This window comes from Natrix helvetica, assembly GCF_964273705.1.
Source record: "Natrix helvetica genome assembly, chromosome: 5".
Taxonomy (NCBI): Eukaryota; Metazoa; Chordata; class Lepidosauria; order Squamata; family Natricidae; genus Natrix; species Natrix helvetica.
In genome coordinates, this window is record NC_138551.1 from 3,426,020 (window position 1) to 3,444,832 (window position 18,813).

At 44.0% G+C, this 18,813-nt stretch overlaps 1 protein-coding gene across 4 annotated transcripts in view; it reads left to right on the forward strand.

Moving 5' to 3' along the window:
- LRCH3 (leucine rich repeats and calponin homology domain containing 3) overlaps window positions 1-18,813 on the forward strand; it is a 123,287-nt gene that overhangs the window by 18,607 nt on the left and 85,867 nt on the right. For all 4 annotated transcript variants that reach the window (XM_081956043.1, XM_081956044.1, XM_081956041.1 and 1 more), the window contains exon 2: window positions 15,593-15,737. In XM_081956043.1, the coding sequence (XP_081812169.1) occupies window positions 15,593-15,737 (145 nt within the window). The remainder of the gene's footprint in view (window positions 1-15,592; window positions 15,738-18,813) is intronic.

Here is an 18,813-nt window from a genome sequence, read left to right on the forward strand (position 1 = left end):
CGCCCTGTTTTTGCCCTCTGCGCTTCGCGTTTTCAGCCTCTGCATTCCCTGTTTACGGCCTGTTCCAGGCTGCGGGGATCGCCACAGCACATTGCTGCCATTGCATGTCGCATTTTTGGCCTCCGCGCATCACCACAGCACATTGCTGCCTCTACATGTTGCATTTTTGGCCTCCATGCATTGCATTTTCGGCCTCCACATGCCCTGTTTTTAGCCTCTGTGCATTGCTTTTTCAGCCCGTTCCAAGTGGCGGGGATTGCTGCTGATCCCCGCTGCCTGGAACGGGCCAAAAACCCAATGCGCAGAGGCAGTGATCACGACAATGGGCTGTGGTGATCCCCACAGCCTGAAGCGGGCCATAAACGGGGCATGCAGAAGCCAGAAATGTGATGCACAGAGGCAAAAAACGAGGTGTGCGGAGGCTAAAAATGCAATGCGCAGAGGCACCAATCGGCTGTGATGGACTATGGCAATCCCCACAGCCTGGAATGGGCTGTAAACGGGGCATGTAGAGGCCGAAAATGGACGGGTGGGTGGGATTTCAGCAATATTCGCTGCACAAGACGCACAGAGATTTCCACCCACTTTGGGGGGGGGGGGGAGAGAGAAGTGCATCTTATACTCTGAAACATACACTCCCCCTCCACCCCAAATTGTTAATTTGCACATATGACCATTGTAAATCATGGAAATGAATTGCTTCCTAATCCAGAATCTTTTAAACTACCGTGTTTCCCCAAAAATATGACCTGTCCTGAAACTAATGCCTTGCCACATTTATAAGCCCACCCCTGAAAATAATCCCCTTGGACAACCCCCCCCCCCCGGCAAGGGAGAGCATGGCTCACCGACTTAGCGGTATCCTGAAGGCACCAAGCTGTGGGAGCCGGGGGGGAGGGGGGAAAGGTACTCGCGTTGCTTGGTGCCTTCGGGATACCGCTAGGTTGGGGAGTGGCGTTCTGCCTGGCTGGAGGGGGGAGTTAATAATAATAATAATAAATTTGAATTTATTAGCCGCTCCCTCTCCACACAGGACTCGGGGCGGCGTACAATAAAACATATAAAACATAAAAACATATGTGCAAACACATAAACATCCAAATACACACATATACAAAGACATACATGCACGGAGGAGGTAACAATTACATCACATTAGGAATGTTAAAAATCAGCCATTAAAATACCCCATTAATAAAACACAATTTAAAATTCAAAAGGACTGTCAGGAGGAATAAGAAAAAATTACGGTTGAGCCAGGCCAGATAATTGAAAGAGGTGGGTCTTCAGCTGTACACGGAAGGAGCGGAGATCGGAAGTAATCCTGATGTCACGGGGGAGGTCATTCCACAGGGCTGGGCCCATCACAGAGAAGGCTCTGCTCCTGGGTGTCGCCCCCCGACACTGTTTAGTGGACGGCACCCGAAGAAGTCCCTCTCTGTGTGAGCGGATTGGTCGTAGGGATGTATGGGGCAGGATGCGATCCCGCATGTAACTAGGTCCTGTGCCATGAAGCGCTTTAAAGATCGTAATCAAAACCTTGAAACGCACTCGGTAGACTACAGGAAGCCAGTGCAGCTCGCGCAGGAGAGGTGTTACAGGGGAGTATCTAGTCCTCCCCATAATCACCCGCGCGGCCGCATTCTGGACCAACTGCAGTCTCCGAGTGCATCTCAAGGGAAGCCCCATGTAGAGAGCATTGCAGTAGTCCAGGCAAGACGTCACCAGCGCATGGGTGACTGTGCGTAGGGCATCCCGGTCCAATAAGGGGCGCAATTGGCGCATCAGGCGAACCTGATGGAACGCCCCCCTTGCCACGGCTGTTACATGGTCATCCATGGACAGCCGGGCATCCAGGAGGATGCCCAAATTGCGCACCCGTTCCACGGGGGCCAGTTGCTCGCCCCCAATGGCCAGAGATGGAAGCAACTGGTTGAACCGGGGGGCCGGAAGCCACAGCCACTCCGTCTTGGAGGGGTTGAGTTTTAGTCGGTTGCCATCCATCCAGTTGCTGGGCGGCTGCTCCCAAACTGCTGGGCATAGCCTCAGGGGCAAAGCAGCCATGAGGTGATCATGTTCACGAACAGCTGCCCGGCAAACCCCCTCTCCAGACGGGCAGAGCGCCATTCACTGACCTAGAGGGTATCCCTAAGGCGCCAAGGCACGTGGCGCTCTGCCCGCTCCCCTGCTCCCGCGGCTTGGCACATTCGGGATACTCCCTAGGTCAGTGCATGGAGCTCTGCCCGGCTGGAGAGGGGGGTTGGGTGAGCGTCTGTTCCACCCTCGCCGCACTACGAGCATAACTTCTTCTCCGACTTCCAAACTCTAAAACTCGGCTGCCGAGTCTTCCAGCAGCGGCCACTCTAGGAGTGCGCTGTATGGTTGTGGGCCAGCTGCCGGACAGAGTCTTCGAAACGGAGAGTCTTCCAGCAGCCTGCCCACAACCATAGAGTGCACTCCTAGAGCGGCCGGTGCTAGAAGACTTGGAGTTTGGAAGCCGGAGAAGAAGTTATGCTCAGAGCATGGCGGGGGCGGAACAGGCGCTTGCACAACTCCCCTCTCCAGCTGTGCAGTGCCAAGCCGCAGGAGCTGGGGAGCGGGCAGAGCGCCACGTGCCTTGGCGCCTTAGAAATACCCCCTAGGTCAGTGAATGGTGCTCTGCCCGGCTGGAGAGGGGGTTTGCCGGGTGGCTGCTCGTGAGCGTGATCACCTCAAGGCTGTTTTGCCCCTGAGGCTGTGCCCGGCTCTTTGGGAGCCAGTTCGCAAGGGAGCAGCTGCCTTGCAACCCCAAAATAATAAGCCCTCCCCCTATAATAAAGCCCAAGGCCATATTTCGTGGGGCAAAAGAAAATAAAACCCTGTCTTATTTTCGGGGAAACACGGTAATACCTTTTATGCTGACATATTTGAGGACTCCGTTTATTGTTAATAAGGGCTTATTATCAAAATAGACTTCCAGAATCAATTGATCTCAGCAAAGCCGTGCTTTAGTTTATGGCATTTGAAGATGAAATGGGAGTTTTAAGAGCAATACAAGATGGTGGCAATTATTTAACTAGTCATGGTCTTTGAGTCCCTGCTTGAAGATGGTCTTTGCAATTTAATTGTCTGAATATGAGCTTTGGTTAGCAGTGTCTGACTGCTGATTGGACATGGTTTCCTGAATGCTTGTCTGGTCTGCTTAATTCATGTCAGAATATTGATTTATTTTCTGTCTGCTATAACAGTACGTTGGCCCCCATTCCGTTCCTCTTCTGGAAGTCTGCTAATTGTCCTTTGAAAGCTGGCCTGATGAGGAAAGGCAGGAGAAATAAACTACAATGGAACCTTTTCTATAAAGGATTGTTCCAGCAGGACAAACGGAGTCCTCAGAAGATCATTAGACCCCAGGCCTCTGACGCGTCTTGTCAATACTTACTATTATTTGGACGACATTACGCAGAGTCTACAGTAAAATAAGGCAATTTTGTGACCTAACAGGTCACCAAAGCATACTGTAGGGAGGATAGAAGGCTGCTATGGCTTGAAGCCCCTTCTGTTCCTTTGATATTTATAGACAAGCATTTTCATGAATAAATCTTGGACTGAGAATGCCCTAATTTTTTTATTAGAACATAAAATAACTGGCATTCGATCCTGACCGGCTCAAGGTTGACTCAGCCTTCCGTCCTTCTGAGGTTGGTAAAATGAGAACCCAGATTGTTGGGGGCAATATATCGACTCTATAAACTGCTTAAGAGAGGCCTAGAAAGCACTGTGAAGCGGTATGTAAGTCTAAGTGCTATTGCTATGTTATGTACAGAGTTGGAAATGACCTTGGAGGTAATCTAGCCTAACCCCCTGCTCAAGCATGAGATCCTATGCCATTCCAGACAAATGGCTGTCGAATCCCTTCTTAAAAACCTCCGGCATTGGAGCAGCCACAACTTCTGGAGGCAAGCTGTTCCACAATTGTTCTAACTGTCAGGACTTTTCTCCCTGGTTCTAAGTTGCTTCTCTCCTTGATTAGTTTCCACCCATTGCTTCTTGTTCTACCCTCAGGTGCCTTGGAGAATAGCTTGACTCCCTCTTCTTTTTGGCAGCCCCTGAGATATTGGAAGACTGCTATCATGTCACCCCTAGTCCTTCTTTTCACTAGACTAGCTATACCCAATTCCTGCAACCGTTCATCATATGTTTTAGTCTCCAGGCCCCTACTTATCTGGAATGCACTTTTGGATTCACAGTTGTCAGTGGGTACTTAATTATTTGTTAGATTTATATCCCTCCTTTCAGATAGGATCTCAGGATGTCCTAGAGATAGTGTCCTTTCCCCCCTCCCCCATTATGCACAGCAAACTTTAATTGTTTTTATGTATGATGTTTTTGATATGGACTGTACACCGCCCCGAGTCCCTTTTGGGAGAGGGGGCGGTCTAGAAGTGCTAATTAAATTAAATTAAATTAAACCTGTGGGTAGGTTGAGCTGAAAGCAAATATGCGGCCAAAAGGCTCACTCCTAAAGAAGATTTTTTTGTGGCGGAAGATGGACATTAACTGGGGCTCTCTTGTGCCAGCCAAACACTTAACCACTGTAGTACACAAACCTTCCTGCTGTGGGTAGCTATCATTTCTTCAGCTATGGGATAAAGCAGTTTAATATTATTCCTTCTTTTCCAATCACAGTGGGTTTGGGTTTGGGATGTGGCAGTGCAGATGGAGTCCCCTCCTTCCCCCCTGCCAAGTTGGTTGTATCATGGGCTACTTCAGTGAATTTGATTGCCTCTTTACCACTTTTGGAATAAACTCAGTTTACATATTGCATGTGTGCCTATGTATATATGAGTGGGCTTGTGCTATGCCCCGCTTTCCTAAGACGAACACATCAGAATCATTAATTGTGGTCAGAGGTCTGGTAGCTACAGGTAGTTCTCTGCTTAGGACCACAATTGGGGACAGAATTCCCATTTATTTACTTATTTGGAGAATTTTGTACCCGCCTACTCGCTTCAAGCAACTCTAGACAGATTACAGCCAATAAATTAACACAAAGTGGAAAAAATAATACATAATAAAAACTAATAACCCCCTCCCCTCCATTGTTTGGAGGTTGTGAAGTGAGCCATGCCTGATTTTACAACCTTGTTTGCCAGGATTGTTGAGTAAATTACTGCAGTTGTTAAGTGAAACAAGCGGTCCCTAAGCAAGTCCGTCTTCCCCCCGTTGTCTGTGAAGGTCACATAGGGCGATCAGGAGACCCCGGGACACTGCAGCTCTTGTAAATACATTCCCATTATAAAACGCCTGAATTTTGATCATGTGTCTGTGGAGACACTATGAAGGTCGTAAGTGTGAGGACCGGTTGTAAGTAATTTTTTTCAGTCTCGCTATAACTTCGAACAGTCACTGAATGAATGGTTGTAAGTCAAGGAGAACCTGTAAATGTTTGAGCTTGCTTCTGTATAGTGGGCATGGGGTCCTGGAGTCATCCGGATAATTTCTCTAGGCTTCTTTTCAAATACAGGTTGTCCTCGACTTACGACCACAATTGAACCCAGAATTTATGTTGCTAAGTGAGACATTTGTTAAGTGAGTTTTGCCCCATCTTACAATCTTTCTTGCTGCATTTGTTAAGTGAATCACTGCAGTTGTTAAATTAGTAACATGGTTGTTAAGTGAAGCTGACTTTCCCCAAGGCTTATCGGAAGGGATCACATAACTCCGGGACATTGCAACTGTTATAAGTGTGAGTCAGCTGTCAAGCATCTGAATGTAAATCACATCACCATGGGGATGCTGCAACGGTCACGAGTGCGAGCTCCTGTCACTTCTTTCAGAGCTGTTTGTAACTTTCAACCGTCACTGAATGAACTGCTGTTAGTCGAGGACTACCTATCATACATTTGTGACGTGAATCTGGCTTCCCCCATTCAATTTGCCTGTCAGAAGGTCGCAGAATATGATCACGGGACCTTGGCATGCTGCAACAGTCATAAGTACGAACCAGTTGCCAAACATCTGAATTTTGATCAGAAGGAAATACTGGTGCAAAATTCGGAAACAAATTTTGGAAGAAATTACAGAGCGAAAAATAGAACTGAAGCCAGAAGCATTCTTATTAGGACTATTAGACCAAAAAGTGGATAAACAATCTCAATGCATAATCGTACACATACTCACTGCAGCCAGGATTGCCTTCACACAAAACTGGAAAAAAATCAGTACACCTGCAAAGGAAACAATAATTAGAAAAGTACTCGAACGTGCAGAGGTGGACAAAATGAGAATAGAACTAAAAGAAAGAGAAGAATCGGATTTCTATAAAATATGGAATAAAATTTATAAGTGGCTAGAAAACAGAAGCCAAAATAGAGAATGTAAATATATGGTGATATAAATAATCAATATTATTATAAGTGTTAGTACGACTGTTGTTATAGGCCAAGGTAAAAGCAATGGGAAGGCAATGCAGAATGGAGAATTATAAAGGCTAAACAGGAAAGCCGATACAGAAGGCGATATAATTACTTTATATTGTTATGTATGCTTTGTGTTTTATTTTTTTCTTGTTGTGTTTTTCTTTCTGTTTTTAAAGATTAAAACATTCAATAAAAAATATTTTTTTAAAAACTGAAAAAACGGTCCTTCAGTGCTTCTGTAACTTCAAATGGTCACTAAATGAACTATTGTAAAGTCAAGGACTACCTGAAGACACATTTGGCCTCAGTGGTGGGTTTCACATTTTGTAACCATTGCTTCATCCTGCGTGCGCCTGCTCACTCCACACACACACGCCCCTTCCATGCATGCGCCCGGCCTTCGCGCATACCCTTTGCTCTTGCGCGCCTGTTCCGCGCATGTGCCCTGCCTCAAAAATGCACCTAAATAGGATGACCTAGAGCCGGGGCCGGTGGGTAGAACCACCCACGATTTCCGCTATTGGTTCAGGCGAACCGTTCCGAACTGGCTGAATACCACCTCTGGTTGGGCTCCTCTCTATAGGAATCTTTGTTCGGGACGACATCTTTGCCTTGAAGTTGGTTCTTTTCAACCCAACAGGGTTGAGTGTAACTGCAGCTGAAGAGTTGAGCAAAATTAAACTGCGGTTAATTGAAAACAGAAGCCAAATCTTTTGTTAGGGTCTTCGCAAGCATTCTGGAGGGGAGGGAAAAAAAGGCTCTGCATATGGAAACCGCTTTTTAATCATAATATTTGAACAGGCTGAAAAATGATGTCATTGTTGTGACAGGTGCTCATGCTGCCTTCTTCAACCTGCGAACAGATTTAATCGGTTGATATTTAATACGGCGAAGAAAGTCTTTATTTGGCAACTGTTCCTGAAATGACTCTGCTCCAGCACAATGGTGGCCTTTGTTAGATCCTCCTAGTTGCTTTGCTTTAATCTGCTAAAGCTCTTCTCTCTTCATCATGTGTAATCCACATGTCTTTGATAACAGGCACACGGATTTAAACGTTTATGCTTTTTGGTAGACTTCACATGCATTGGAGTTGACGTGTATTTGTGTACCTAAAGGAAAAACAGCGGTATATGTATTTATTATTAGGTATTTATCCCACCTTTATTATTTCACTAGCTGATAACCTGGCGTTGTCCGGGTATTTATTTATAGGGGGAAAATGTCTGGACCATACATAGTTTCTATATGTTGGATTTTCCCCCTTACCAGAGAGAGCCCCCTTGTGGAGTACTGTGAAGCCATTACCATGGCAACTCCACTGCTGTACAGTAGAAGCCATTTTACGGCAGTACAGTAGAAACCATTTTACGGCACAACAGGCTGCATCTTAACAGAACACACACACCGAGGGGTGTTAGGGTGTCTTACACCCACAGTATTTTTCTACAGAGAATTGAGTGGAGAGATTGACTGTCCCAAAACCTTCCAGCCGGCTTTTATGCCTAAGGCAGGACTAAAACTCACCGTCTCCTAGTCATTGGCCCAAAGTCAGCCCTCTAGCTCTCATACCAAAGGCAGGACTAGAATTCACCATCTCCTGGTGGTTGGCCCAAAGTCACCCTTTGGCTTTTTTGTATAAGTTGGGGCTAGAACTCCCCATCTCCGGGTGAGTGGCCGAAAGTCACCCAGCTGGCTCTCATCCATAAGGCAGGACTAGAACTCATAGTCTCCTGGCTTCTCTTGGCCCACATTTAATCATTACACCAAACTGGTTGCAGATGACTGCACTTTCTGTAAGCAACAAGATTATATAGTACAACTAAAACGTTTGCTAGACTTCCTTTTGAAGAATTAATGCATGAAAACCTCTTCAAAAATTCCTTCCCAGTGTCTTAATTTTAAGTCTTGTATGAGTGCGAGAGTGCGTGCGCGCACACACACACACACACACACACACACGGGGGCAGACATTAAGAAGAAAATAGACACACAGAGACATATTTTTCCTGCTTTGTTAGTAAGATTTTTGGGCCCTTTTTTTCTATGAATGGCAAAGCAATTTAGATATCTGTAAAATATTTAAAAATAGCCGAGATCTGTTCTTCTAAAAATCTTTCATTTAGTCCTACCAAAGTTTGTAAGCCAGGCAGACGGTTGACTTTTCTGCTGTATCTACTGCAGCCTTTTATTTATTTAGTTCAGCTTATTTTAGCCATCTTGGCTCCGTTTTCTTTTCTTTTTCTTGAAAAAGAAATTTGCTTGGACTCTCCTTGGCTGGGAGCCTGAACTGAATGACGGGTGATTTAGTAGCTTAATAGAAGGTTTTGCTGGAATTCGTTAAGGAGCAGGAAAGATTATAAATCCTCAACCTTGGGGAAACTGCCGAAATATGTAATTTTGCAGGATAGGAATGGCTTTATAACCACGGCCACTTAGCATCCAGTTAGTAATGAAGTGGAATTCATTTACTTACTTACTTATTCATTAAATTTTTATGCTGCCCATCTCACTGATTCATTGACACAGTACAATCAAAACGTTAAAAAAAGATTACACAAAGCCGTTGAAATTACGAAGATTGCATACAGATAGTCCTCAATTTACAGTCATTTGTTTAGTGACTCTTCAAAGTTACAACAGCACTGAAAAAAACCGATTTTTTTAAAAAAACATGTGTTACTCTGTTAAATATCTATACCTATTGGTCCTTCGAATCTTCCTTTTGAGTTTAAATTTTTTTTAAAAAAAAAATAGTCGGATGTTGAACCTGTAGTTCAGGGGTGTCCAAACTTGGCAACTTTAAGACTTGTGGACTTCAACTCCCAGAATTCCCCAGCCAGCCATGCTGGCTGGGGAATTCTGGGAGTTGAAGTCCACAAGTCTTAAAGTTGCCAAGTTTGGACACCCCTGCTGTAGTTCATTTCAACTACCCACCAAATTTACCTTACCGTATCCAATGGACTCACACCTGTTTCCACACGTAAGATAGCATTTTTGGGTACTTGTGGTTCTAATAAACTTTTTGGGGGGTGGTTTCAAGGATGTTAAGCTTTGCAAAGTTGTAAATGTGGGAACCACAGGTAGTCCTCGACTAACGACAACAACAGGGCCCAAAAGTTCAATTGCTAAGTGAGATTGTTGTTTAATGACTCACGGTGACTCACTGCTGTTTTTGAAGTTAGTAACACGGTTAACTGAATCTGGATTCCCCTTTGACTTTGCTAGTCAAAAGGTTGCAAAAGGTTATCCCATCGCCCCGAGCCACTGCAACCGTCATAAATATGAGTCGGTTGCCAAGTATCTGAATTTTGATCGTTTGACAGCGGGGGTGCTGCATGTCTGAATAACCACCCTAAGTCACTTTTTTCAGTGCTGTTCTCATTTTGAACAGTCGCTAAACAAATTGTTGTAAATCAAGGACCATCTATACCAGGGGTGTCCAAACTTGGGAACTTTAAGACTTGTGGACTTCAATTCTGGGAGTTGAAGTCCATAAGTCTTAAAGTTCCCAAGTTTGGACACCCCTGATCTATACCTTAGCTGAAAAGACCTTGCAAGCCACAGGGATATTTTTGAATGGTAAAATGTTTCCAGAGCTCTAGAGGTGCCCTGTGTGATCCTTGTCCATTTTTTTTTTTAAAAGAGCATCCCAGGATAAGGAAACTTGGAACTGCACCCTTAGATGTTGATAGATGGATAGCTTTTCAGTTTATTCTATTTACTTGCCATTTGTGGCTTTTATGAGGGTATCGGGCAAAACTTCAGACTTTGCTTTTCTGATAATTTATTGGTAGTTTTTGTTGTTTCCAAAACAAAACTTGTGCCCTAAGTATTTTTCACATTCCCACCTATGAAGTAGACATAATAACCACATCCTTGACATACCAATAATGCTGGAATCGCACAAACAACCATCGGCTGAGACCGCAAGCACTTGAATTATTGGATTTAGTTAGACACTGAAAAGGAATGGAGCTAATAGGCAACCTTGCCTTACACCTCAGTGCAGGTAGTTCTCGAGTTACGACCACAACTGAGCCAAAAACAACTGAGCTATGTGAAACATTTCTTCAGTGAGTTTGCCCCATTTGACGGCTTTGCAGTTGCTAAGGGAATTACTGCATTTGTTAAGTTATTAACATGGTTGTTAAGTGAATCTGCATTCCTTATTGCTTGTCAGAAGGTCGCAAAAGCGGATCACATGACCCCCCTGGGACATTGCTATTGTCATAAGTATGAACCAGTTGCCAAGCATGTAAATTTTCATCACATGCCTACGGGGTTGCTGCAATGGTCATAAGTGTGAAAGATGATCATAGGTCTCTAACCCATGCTGACGGGGGGATTCTGGCAGTCGAAGTCCACAAGTCTTACAGTTGCATAGTTTGGTGATCCCTGTGCTAGAGAGCCATGGCAGAGAAGGGGGAGGGGCTTCTCACTCTTCATTGTCTCCACACTTTTATATCAGAGAACTAGCTACTTTGTCCTGAGGGATTGGCTCTAAAGTAGAAGACAGTTTTCCTACCAAGAGTTCATAAAATCGACCACTCCCAATAACACGATTTCCAGCAGGTCGTGCAATATTACCTTGCAGCATGCCACAACGGTGTTGAATTTTTACCTTTGCAAAAAAAAAAAAAAATTGCTTTCTCTTACAAGTGTAAACTCACGACAAACTTTAGCCCACGTTTCCCTGGACCATTTCTCATCTAGGACACGTCTGTCCAGAAACAGCAGACTGAATATGTTTTCCAGAAATGTGGCTTTTGCAAACAGCGCTTAATGGCCCGTTAGCAAGTTTTGCCCTGAGTTTGCAGGACCTTGTTATAATTGAAGCCAGCAAACGCGCATTTATTCTGAAACGGTGTCCTTGAAATAGTTTGGGTTGTGTGTTTGTGTGCTGGAGTTCTTCTTGAGAATTTCACTTCATAGAGCAAGAATGCCACTTTTTTTTAAAAAAAGAAGGATAAATAAAAACAAGCTGGAATATGGAATCTTGCACATCTGCGGCATAAGCTATGCATTTGTTGGCAGTGAAAATTCATTTTGATTTAAAAGTGATCTTTGGTCCTCTTGCAGTTTTTGAGAAAGAAATATCCGAGGGACCTTTTTAATTTCTTCTAGGAATTAACTAGTACCAGGATAGAGTCTGGTAAAGATAGTCCTTGACTTACAACAGTTCATTTAGTGACATTTGAAATGACAACAGCACTGAAAAAAGTGACTTATTACAGCTCTTCACACTTGATGCCATTGCAGCATCTCCATGGTCATGTGATCAAAATTTGGAAGCTTGGCAAATGGATCATATTTATGACGGTCGCAGTGTCCCGGGGTCATGTGATTCCCCTTTGACGACCTCGCACAACCAAAGACAATGGTGGAAGCCAGATTCACTTAACAACCACGTGACTAACTTAACAACCGCAGTGATTCACTCAACAACCGTAGCAAGAAAGGCCATAAAATGAGGCAAAATTCACTTAATTGTTTTGCTTAGCAGCAGAAAGTTTGGGCTCAGTTGTGGTCACGAGTCGAGGACTGCCTGAACCAGTTAGGTGCAAACAGAGAGTAAAAGAATGGGTTAGAGAAAGGCTGTTGCTTTAGAAATGGATTTTAATTGTGTATTTTCGAAGCCATCCTGGCGTTCCTACCTTAAGCAATGAGAAGGAAGGCATGAGGTCATTCGGCTCTTCTATTTCAGGAAATCCTCCAAGCATGGGGCTAAGCAGTATTTATTGCAAGAGACTTTGTTTAAACCCTTGCCACACAAAAGGAGGAAAATATTCAGGCAAATCGAGAATTTTTCCCCAATTGGATCCTTTGCCTCACTGGTCCAAGACGGGAATGATGGATGTTGAATCCTCTTCCTTGAGCCTTGAGCCACGAAAGCTAAGTAAGTCTGTAAAAGATCAGCATTGCAAAGGATAGGAAAAAAAGACAGGCAGGATCAAAGGAAGGAAGGAAAGCCAAGATCATTGGGAATTTGGGCTAAAATATTGAGCCCAGGGGTACGAGAGAGAGAGAGAGAGAGAGAGAGGAGCATACAGACAGATGCGTATCTATTTATTTGACGTATTTCTCCTGCCAACTACTGAAATCCGCAACAGCCCCTTAATATGGGTGAGCACAAAATGAGAAGCATGTTTCGTTTTGGGCTCCGAACAAAACAGCCTCATTTAACTGGTTCCAATATGAGATCCTGAGTTTGCTGTGTTCCAACAAAATAAAGCAGCTGTGGTGCGAACGGTGAGTCCGTAAAGACACAATGGGTAAAGGTAGTCCTTGAGTTAAGACCACAATTGAGCCCCAACATTTCTGTTGTTGAGTGAGACGTTTCTTAAAACAAATTTTATTCCATTTTGCAATCTTTCTTGCCACAGTTGTTAAGTGAATCACTGCAGTCGTGAAGTTAGTAACAGGATTGTTAAGTGAATCTGGTTCTCCCCATTGACTTTGCTCGTCAGAAAGTCACAGAAGGGGATCACGCGACCCCAGGACATGACGACCGTCATAAATACGAACCAGTTGCCAAGTATCTGAATTGGATTACCTGACCATGGGGATGCTGCAACAGTCGTTAAATGTGAAGAACTATCTTAAGTCACCTTTTTCAGAGCTGTTGTTGTCAGCCCCAAGCGCTCTTAGCGGCTCAGGGCTGCCATTCCACTGGTGGGAAGATTTGTGACTGGGGCGTTTCGTGACTTGTTTCCCTGCCGCGCCAAGAACTCGAAGGACCTTCGGATCCTGCAGTGACTTTCATACGGATCGGCACCAGCGCAGGCGCAGCAATGTAAACCAGCATGGTCTGTCACGTCATTGGAGCATCTTGGGTGTATTGCGTGCGCGTAGGAGAGGGCGGGGCACAAGAGGGTTTAAATGGCGGAGGGAAGTACGGAATGACAGGCTTGACTTTATTTCACTCACGTTTGGCACTGTGTGTTTGTTGTAAGTACCGGAACAGGCTTATAAAGATTACATTTACCACGAACTACCTGCTTAGCCGTCTTGTTTGTTTTCTTTGCCTGAACGGAACCTGACCTTGTAACTTTGAACAGTCACTGTTGTAAGTCGAGAACTATCTGTATTCTGCCTTGTGCTCAAGTCCATAAGAATGAGTGGTCTGGCAGTCCAGACCCCTGTCTTTCACTGAACTTTTATAAAACCTGGCCAAAAGTATGATTTTAAGATCAATTTACAATACAATACAATACAACATAACACAACACAACACCAGAGTTGGAAGGGACCTTGGAGGTCTTCTAGTCCAACCCCCTGCCTAGGCAGGAAACCCTACACCATTTCAGACAGATGGCTATCCAACATCTTCTTAAAGACTTCCAGTGTTGGGGCATTCACAACTTCTGGAGGCAATTTCTGTTCCACTGTTTAATTGTTCTAACTGTCAGGAAGTTTTTCCTCAGTTCTAAGTTGCTTTTCTCCTGGATTAGTTTCCACCCATTGCTTCTTGTTCTGCCTTCAGGTGCCTTGGAGAATAGTTTGACTCCCTCTTCTTTGTGGCAACCCCTGAGATATTGGAAGACTGCTCTCATGTCTCCCCTAGTCCTTCTTTCTATTAAACTAGACCTACCCAGTTCCTGCAATTTAAAATGCCTATTGGCTTTGGTTGCCGAGAGTGATGGGAGTTGTGGTCTAGCTTACCTGCTGATTATGTTGTTGGGGAAAGCTGGTTTACAGTGAGGGATTTTTTATTTTTGGATTAAATTTGCCATAGTGACCTACACTATAATGTGATTTGTTTTATTTTTGGAAACACTTCTTCTTCTTGCAGCCCATAGTAATTATGTTGACAATAACCACTTAAAACTAAATTTCATTATAGAATGAAATTATTGTGCTTCATGCAGCCGACCACATGTTTAGACTGGAATTGACATTTTTGTCCGACTGTTGTGTTCTTCGCAAGGACCTAGGATAGGCAGATGTGGATGGTTGATGGGGTTCTAGATCTTGTTGCAAGATGGAAGCTGTTCCGAGGCAAACTGCCTTTTGCAATTGACCGATGGGGATTGTGTCAGTGCCGATGCTGTTCCAAGTCCTGATGTTTTGGAATTGTGCCCAAGATGCCTGTCATTATTGGTACCATCTTTGCTTTCTCTTGCCACAGTCATTCTACTTCTCTTTGCAAGTCTTTGTATTTTGTGATGTTATTATTGTAGTTCATCATCCTGGGTTTGGTATCTTTATCCACCAATCAAGTCCTTCCCAAGGACCTGGGATAGGCAGATGTTCTGGATTGATGGTGTTAAAAGTATTATTGCAAGATGTAAGCAAAGCTGCCTTTTGACAGATGGAGATTTTGATTTTGTCAGGGCTGATGAGGTTGAAGTGGTGCTCCAGATGTTTTGCTATTAAACCTAAGAAATCTTTTGATTTCTTTTGCCACAGTTGTTCTGCTTCTATCTGCAGGTCTCTGTGTTTTATTTTCTGTTAAAATATTCATAACCGGGAGAGACATGGGAACAAGGTCAACCAATGAATAGGCATAGCAACTAAGTCAGGCAATGGGAGCTTAAACAGATCTGAGTCCGTGCAGAGAATTGAAACAGAAACTTAAGCAGTCTACTGCGCTGAGAAATAAACTAGCACTCTGGCTGGGCTTGTCTGCTGAAATGAAGCTAACTGCTTGTGTTTGCCAGTAATTCTCCTGCCTTGTGCTGGAAGAACCACCTGTTGGTATCGTACATTGATTCATCTATTCTTATGTAGATAAAGAAGTTAATGAATCCAGCTGAATCAGTTATCTGTGTGTGCTTTCTGCAGCAAACTCTGACATTATCTTCTCAAGTCCTTCTATTTGGCTGTCTCCGGGCATTGCCACGTCCACTATCCAGACTTCATTGTCCTTCTTATTGACAGTTGTTAAGTCTGGGGTGTTATGTGGCAGGTGCTTGTCTGTTTGAATTTTAAACTCCCAGAGCACATTAGCCTATTATTACTACTATTATGGTTTGTTACTATTGTGATTGTAATCCCATCTTTATCTTTATCTGCTTAGACCAGGGATGTCCAAACTTGAGAACTTTAAGACTTGTGGACTTCAACTCCCAGAATTCCCCAGCCTGGGAATTCTGGGAGTTGAAGTCCACAAGTCTTAAAGTTCCCAAGTTTGGACACCCCTGGCTTAGACTCAGTGGGTTGGATCTCATACTGTTTATTCCTTCTCTTTCAAGATTTATCACGGAACCGACTCTCCGAGCTGCCACTAGAAGCTTGCCTCTTCGTTTCCCTCGAGAGCTTGAATTTGTACCAGAATTGCATTCGTTATATTCCAGAAGCCATTTTGAACTTGCAGTCCTTAACATTTTTGAATATCAGGTAAGCACATCATGCCACCTCATGTCTTCCCCCCCCCCCCATCCCACCCTTGACTGCCCAAGCAGGAGAGAGTTGAGCCTGGCAGAAATTTCAAATTGTTATGAAAGGAGAATGCTTGAGCGAAGACAAACAACCGCGTTTTCTACCGCTTGGTGTCTGCATGGTGGGTGAATGTAGAGAGATTTCAAAAAAATTTCTTGAGATTATTGCAAGTTACTGCAAAATAGAGACGTCATAGGATGCATGCTGTGTTAGTCTGTGACAGCAAAAAAACAACAACAACCCTGTAGCACTTTTTCTAACTGACAAATTTTATCGAAAGGCATAAGCTGTCAGCGTTGTAAATACCATGTATGATTAAATCATTGTCCAAGGCAAAGTCATCCTTAAAGTTCCCTTTTAATCATACAGGCAAGTTAGCACATCTATGGAATTCCAACTCTAATGTTCTTCCTGGAATTCCACCCAGTTGAAAGTTCATGATCTTATCCCCACACCCCATAATCCATCCCATGTTCCAATCATCATTTTCCACGCTGGCATCTACACCCCTCTGGTGTCGAGGTGCGGAGACAAAAGATGACCTTGAGCTTCTATAAAAGAATGACAACAATACATTCCACAATTCTACTCCTTTCTATTCCCCCCCCTCCCAACTACTACACTAATGAAACACATAGAAAATTATAAGAAAGTGTGGCAGGCCAGAGATCCTAAAAGAAACATAACTACAGGCCTGACATAAGCCTTGGAGAGCTCATGTCATCAGTGGCATCTGATGAAATAAATTGGAACTCACCAACGGTGGTTATAATTATTATTTATTAAATCTCTAGTGCTGTGATAGCGAACCTATAGCATGCATGCCATAGGTGGCATGCGGAGCTATATTTGCTGGCATATCAGCCGTCAGCTCCAGTGCGCATGTGTGTGCCGGCCAGCTGATTTGCGGCCTTCCAGAGGGCTGGGGGAGGCCACTTTTGCCCTCCCCAGGCTTCAGGAAAGCCTCCGGAGCCTGGGGAGGGGTCGTGCGCGCATGCAAGGAGGTGGTGGTGGTAGTGATGTGCGCGCATGCGCAGGTGGATGGGAAGGATAGAATTGGTGTGGGCATGTGTGTGTGTGCGCGATAGCATGCCATAAGAAAAAAGTTCGCCATCCCTGCTCTAGTGTGTAACCTGCTCTAACGTAAGCTGGTGAAACATGGACACTAACCTCACAATCGATACAGAAGCTATGCGTGGCTCAAAGTACCATGTAAAGAGACATGCTCGGCATTACAAGACAAGATAGAAAGACATCCTGCACATGGATCAGAAAACAACTGTAGGAGATCGTCAAGAGAGTAAAAGAATTGAAACGGAAACCGGCTGGTGTCACATAGCAAGAAGAACTGAGGGCAGGTGGGCCAAGGCCGTCATAGAATGGATCCCACTTGATCAAAAGCATCCGTGAAAGAGACCTAAAACATAATGGAGCGATGACATTTGCCAAATATGGGGGGCTCCGGGAAGGAGGAGGAGGAGGAAGAAGAAGGTATCCCTGAGATGATTTGCAATCTATAAAATACAAGAAATTGAGACTAACCAATGTTTGTGGCAGTAGCCAAGCAACATTTTTTTCTACTACCAAAAGGGACACAGTTCCTATATTTTTCTGCAGAATGTGATATCAAGGAGAAAGAGAAAGAGAAGAACTAATATACTGCTGACCTGGAATATAATCCTGAAATATTTCCTATAAACTCAGATCAGTCTCAACCTAAATGCTTTCTCAATTGTTCTCTCATTCCTTAGTTTGAGCAAAATAGTATTTTAATCATCATTTTCTTTGCTATATAAAATCAGATGAAAGTACTGTAAAGTACAGTAGAAACTACGGAGGAGGAGGAGGAGATTATTTATAGGCCATCTATCTCACTGTTGAAGCAAGGTTATGCCTTTGAATAAAACATGTTAGTCAAAAAACATGCTACCAAAATATGCTTTTTCCTGGTTTTTACATTAAACCCACTATGCTGTTGTTTTAACCAATTCAGCCACGTCTGACTTTTGGTGACTTTATAGGCACGTGGTCTCCAGGCTACCCTGCCAAGCATAGCTTCTTTGCATCAGATGTGATGTTAGTGGAGCCGTTGGCTTCTTTGCATTGCCTTCTTCATTGAATTCGCACTCATAACTTGGCCAAATTACATCCAGCCGTTGTCTTGAGCTGTTGACTTCTAATGGTGTGTCTGGTTTTATACGATTCAGCACCTCTCCGTCGGCTGCTGTGGCTATCCAGGATATGTGCAATAATTTATGCCAGTCCTCCAGATCAAAGGGGTAAATTCTTCCTCAATCAGCCATTCTTGGTACCAGCTCTCACACCCATGTATTATTACAGGTAGTCCTCGACTTACAACACTAACTTCCTTTAGTGGACTTTCAAAGTTACAACAGCACTGAAAAAAGTGACTCGTGGCCATTTTTCACACTTACGACCGTTGCAACATCCCCATGCTCACATGATCAAAATTCAGATGCTTGACAGCTGGCTCGTGTTTATGACTGTTGCCGTGTCCAAGGTCACGTGATCCCCTTTTGCGTCCGTCTGACAAGTGAAGTCATTGAAGGGAAGCCAGATTCACTTCACAACCCTTTAATTTAAGTGATTCACTTAATAAACGTGTGATTGAAAAGTCATAAAATGGGGCAAAACTCACTGAACAAATTTCTCCCATAACAACATAAGTGTTGGGCTCAATTGTGGTCGTATGTTGAGGATTACCCGTATTGCTCTAACTAGCCTGCTTTTTATATTTGCTGTATTTCGATATATCTGCTTTTTCAGATTTTATTCAGGTTAACCATTGCAGTGGGGCCTAAGGTTATCTTGCATTTGATGTCAGGTGTAGAACTGCCATTGTGAACAATGCATCCATTGCAGCATTTCTTTATTAACTAAGTTTCTAATTTGTTTCTGGCCATAATTCAAGATGCTGCCTTAACTGCTGCAGTCCTAAACAGTTTTATCTAGGTCCGTGATGACGAACCTATGGCAAGCATTCCACAGGTGGCACACGGAGCCATTTGTCAGG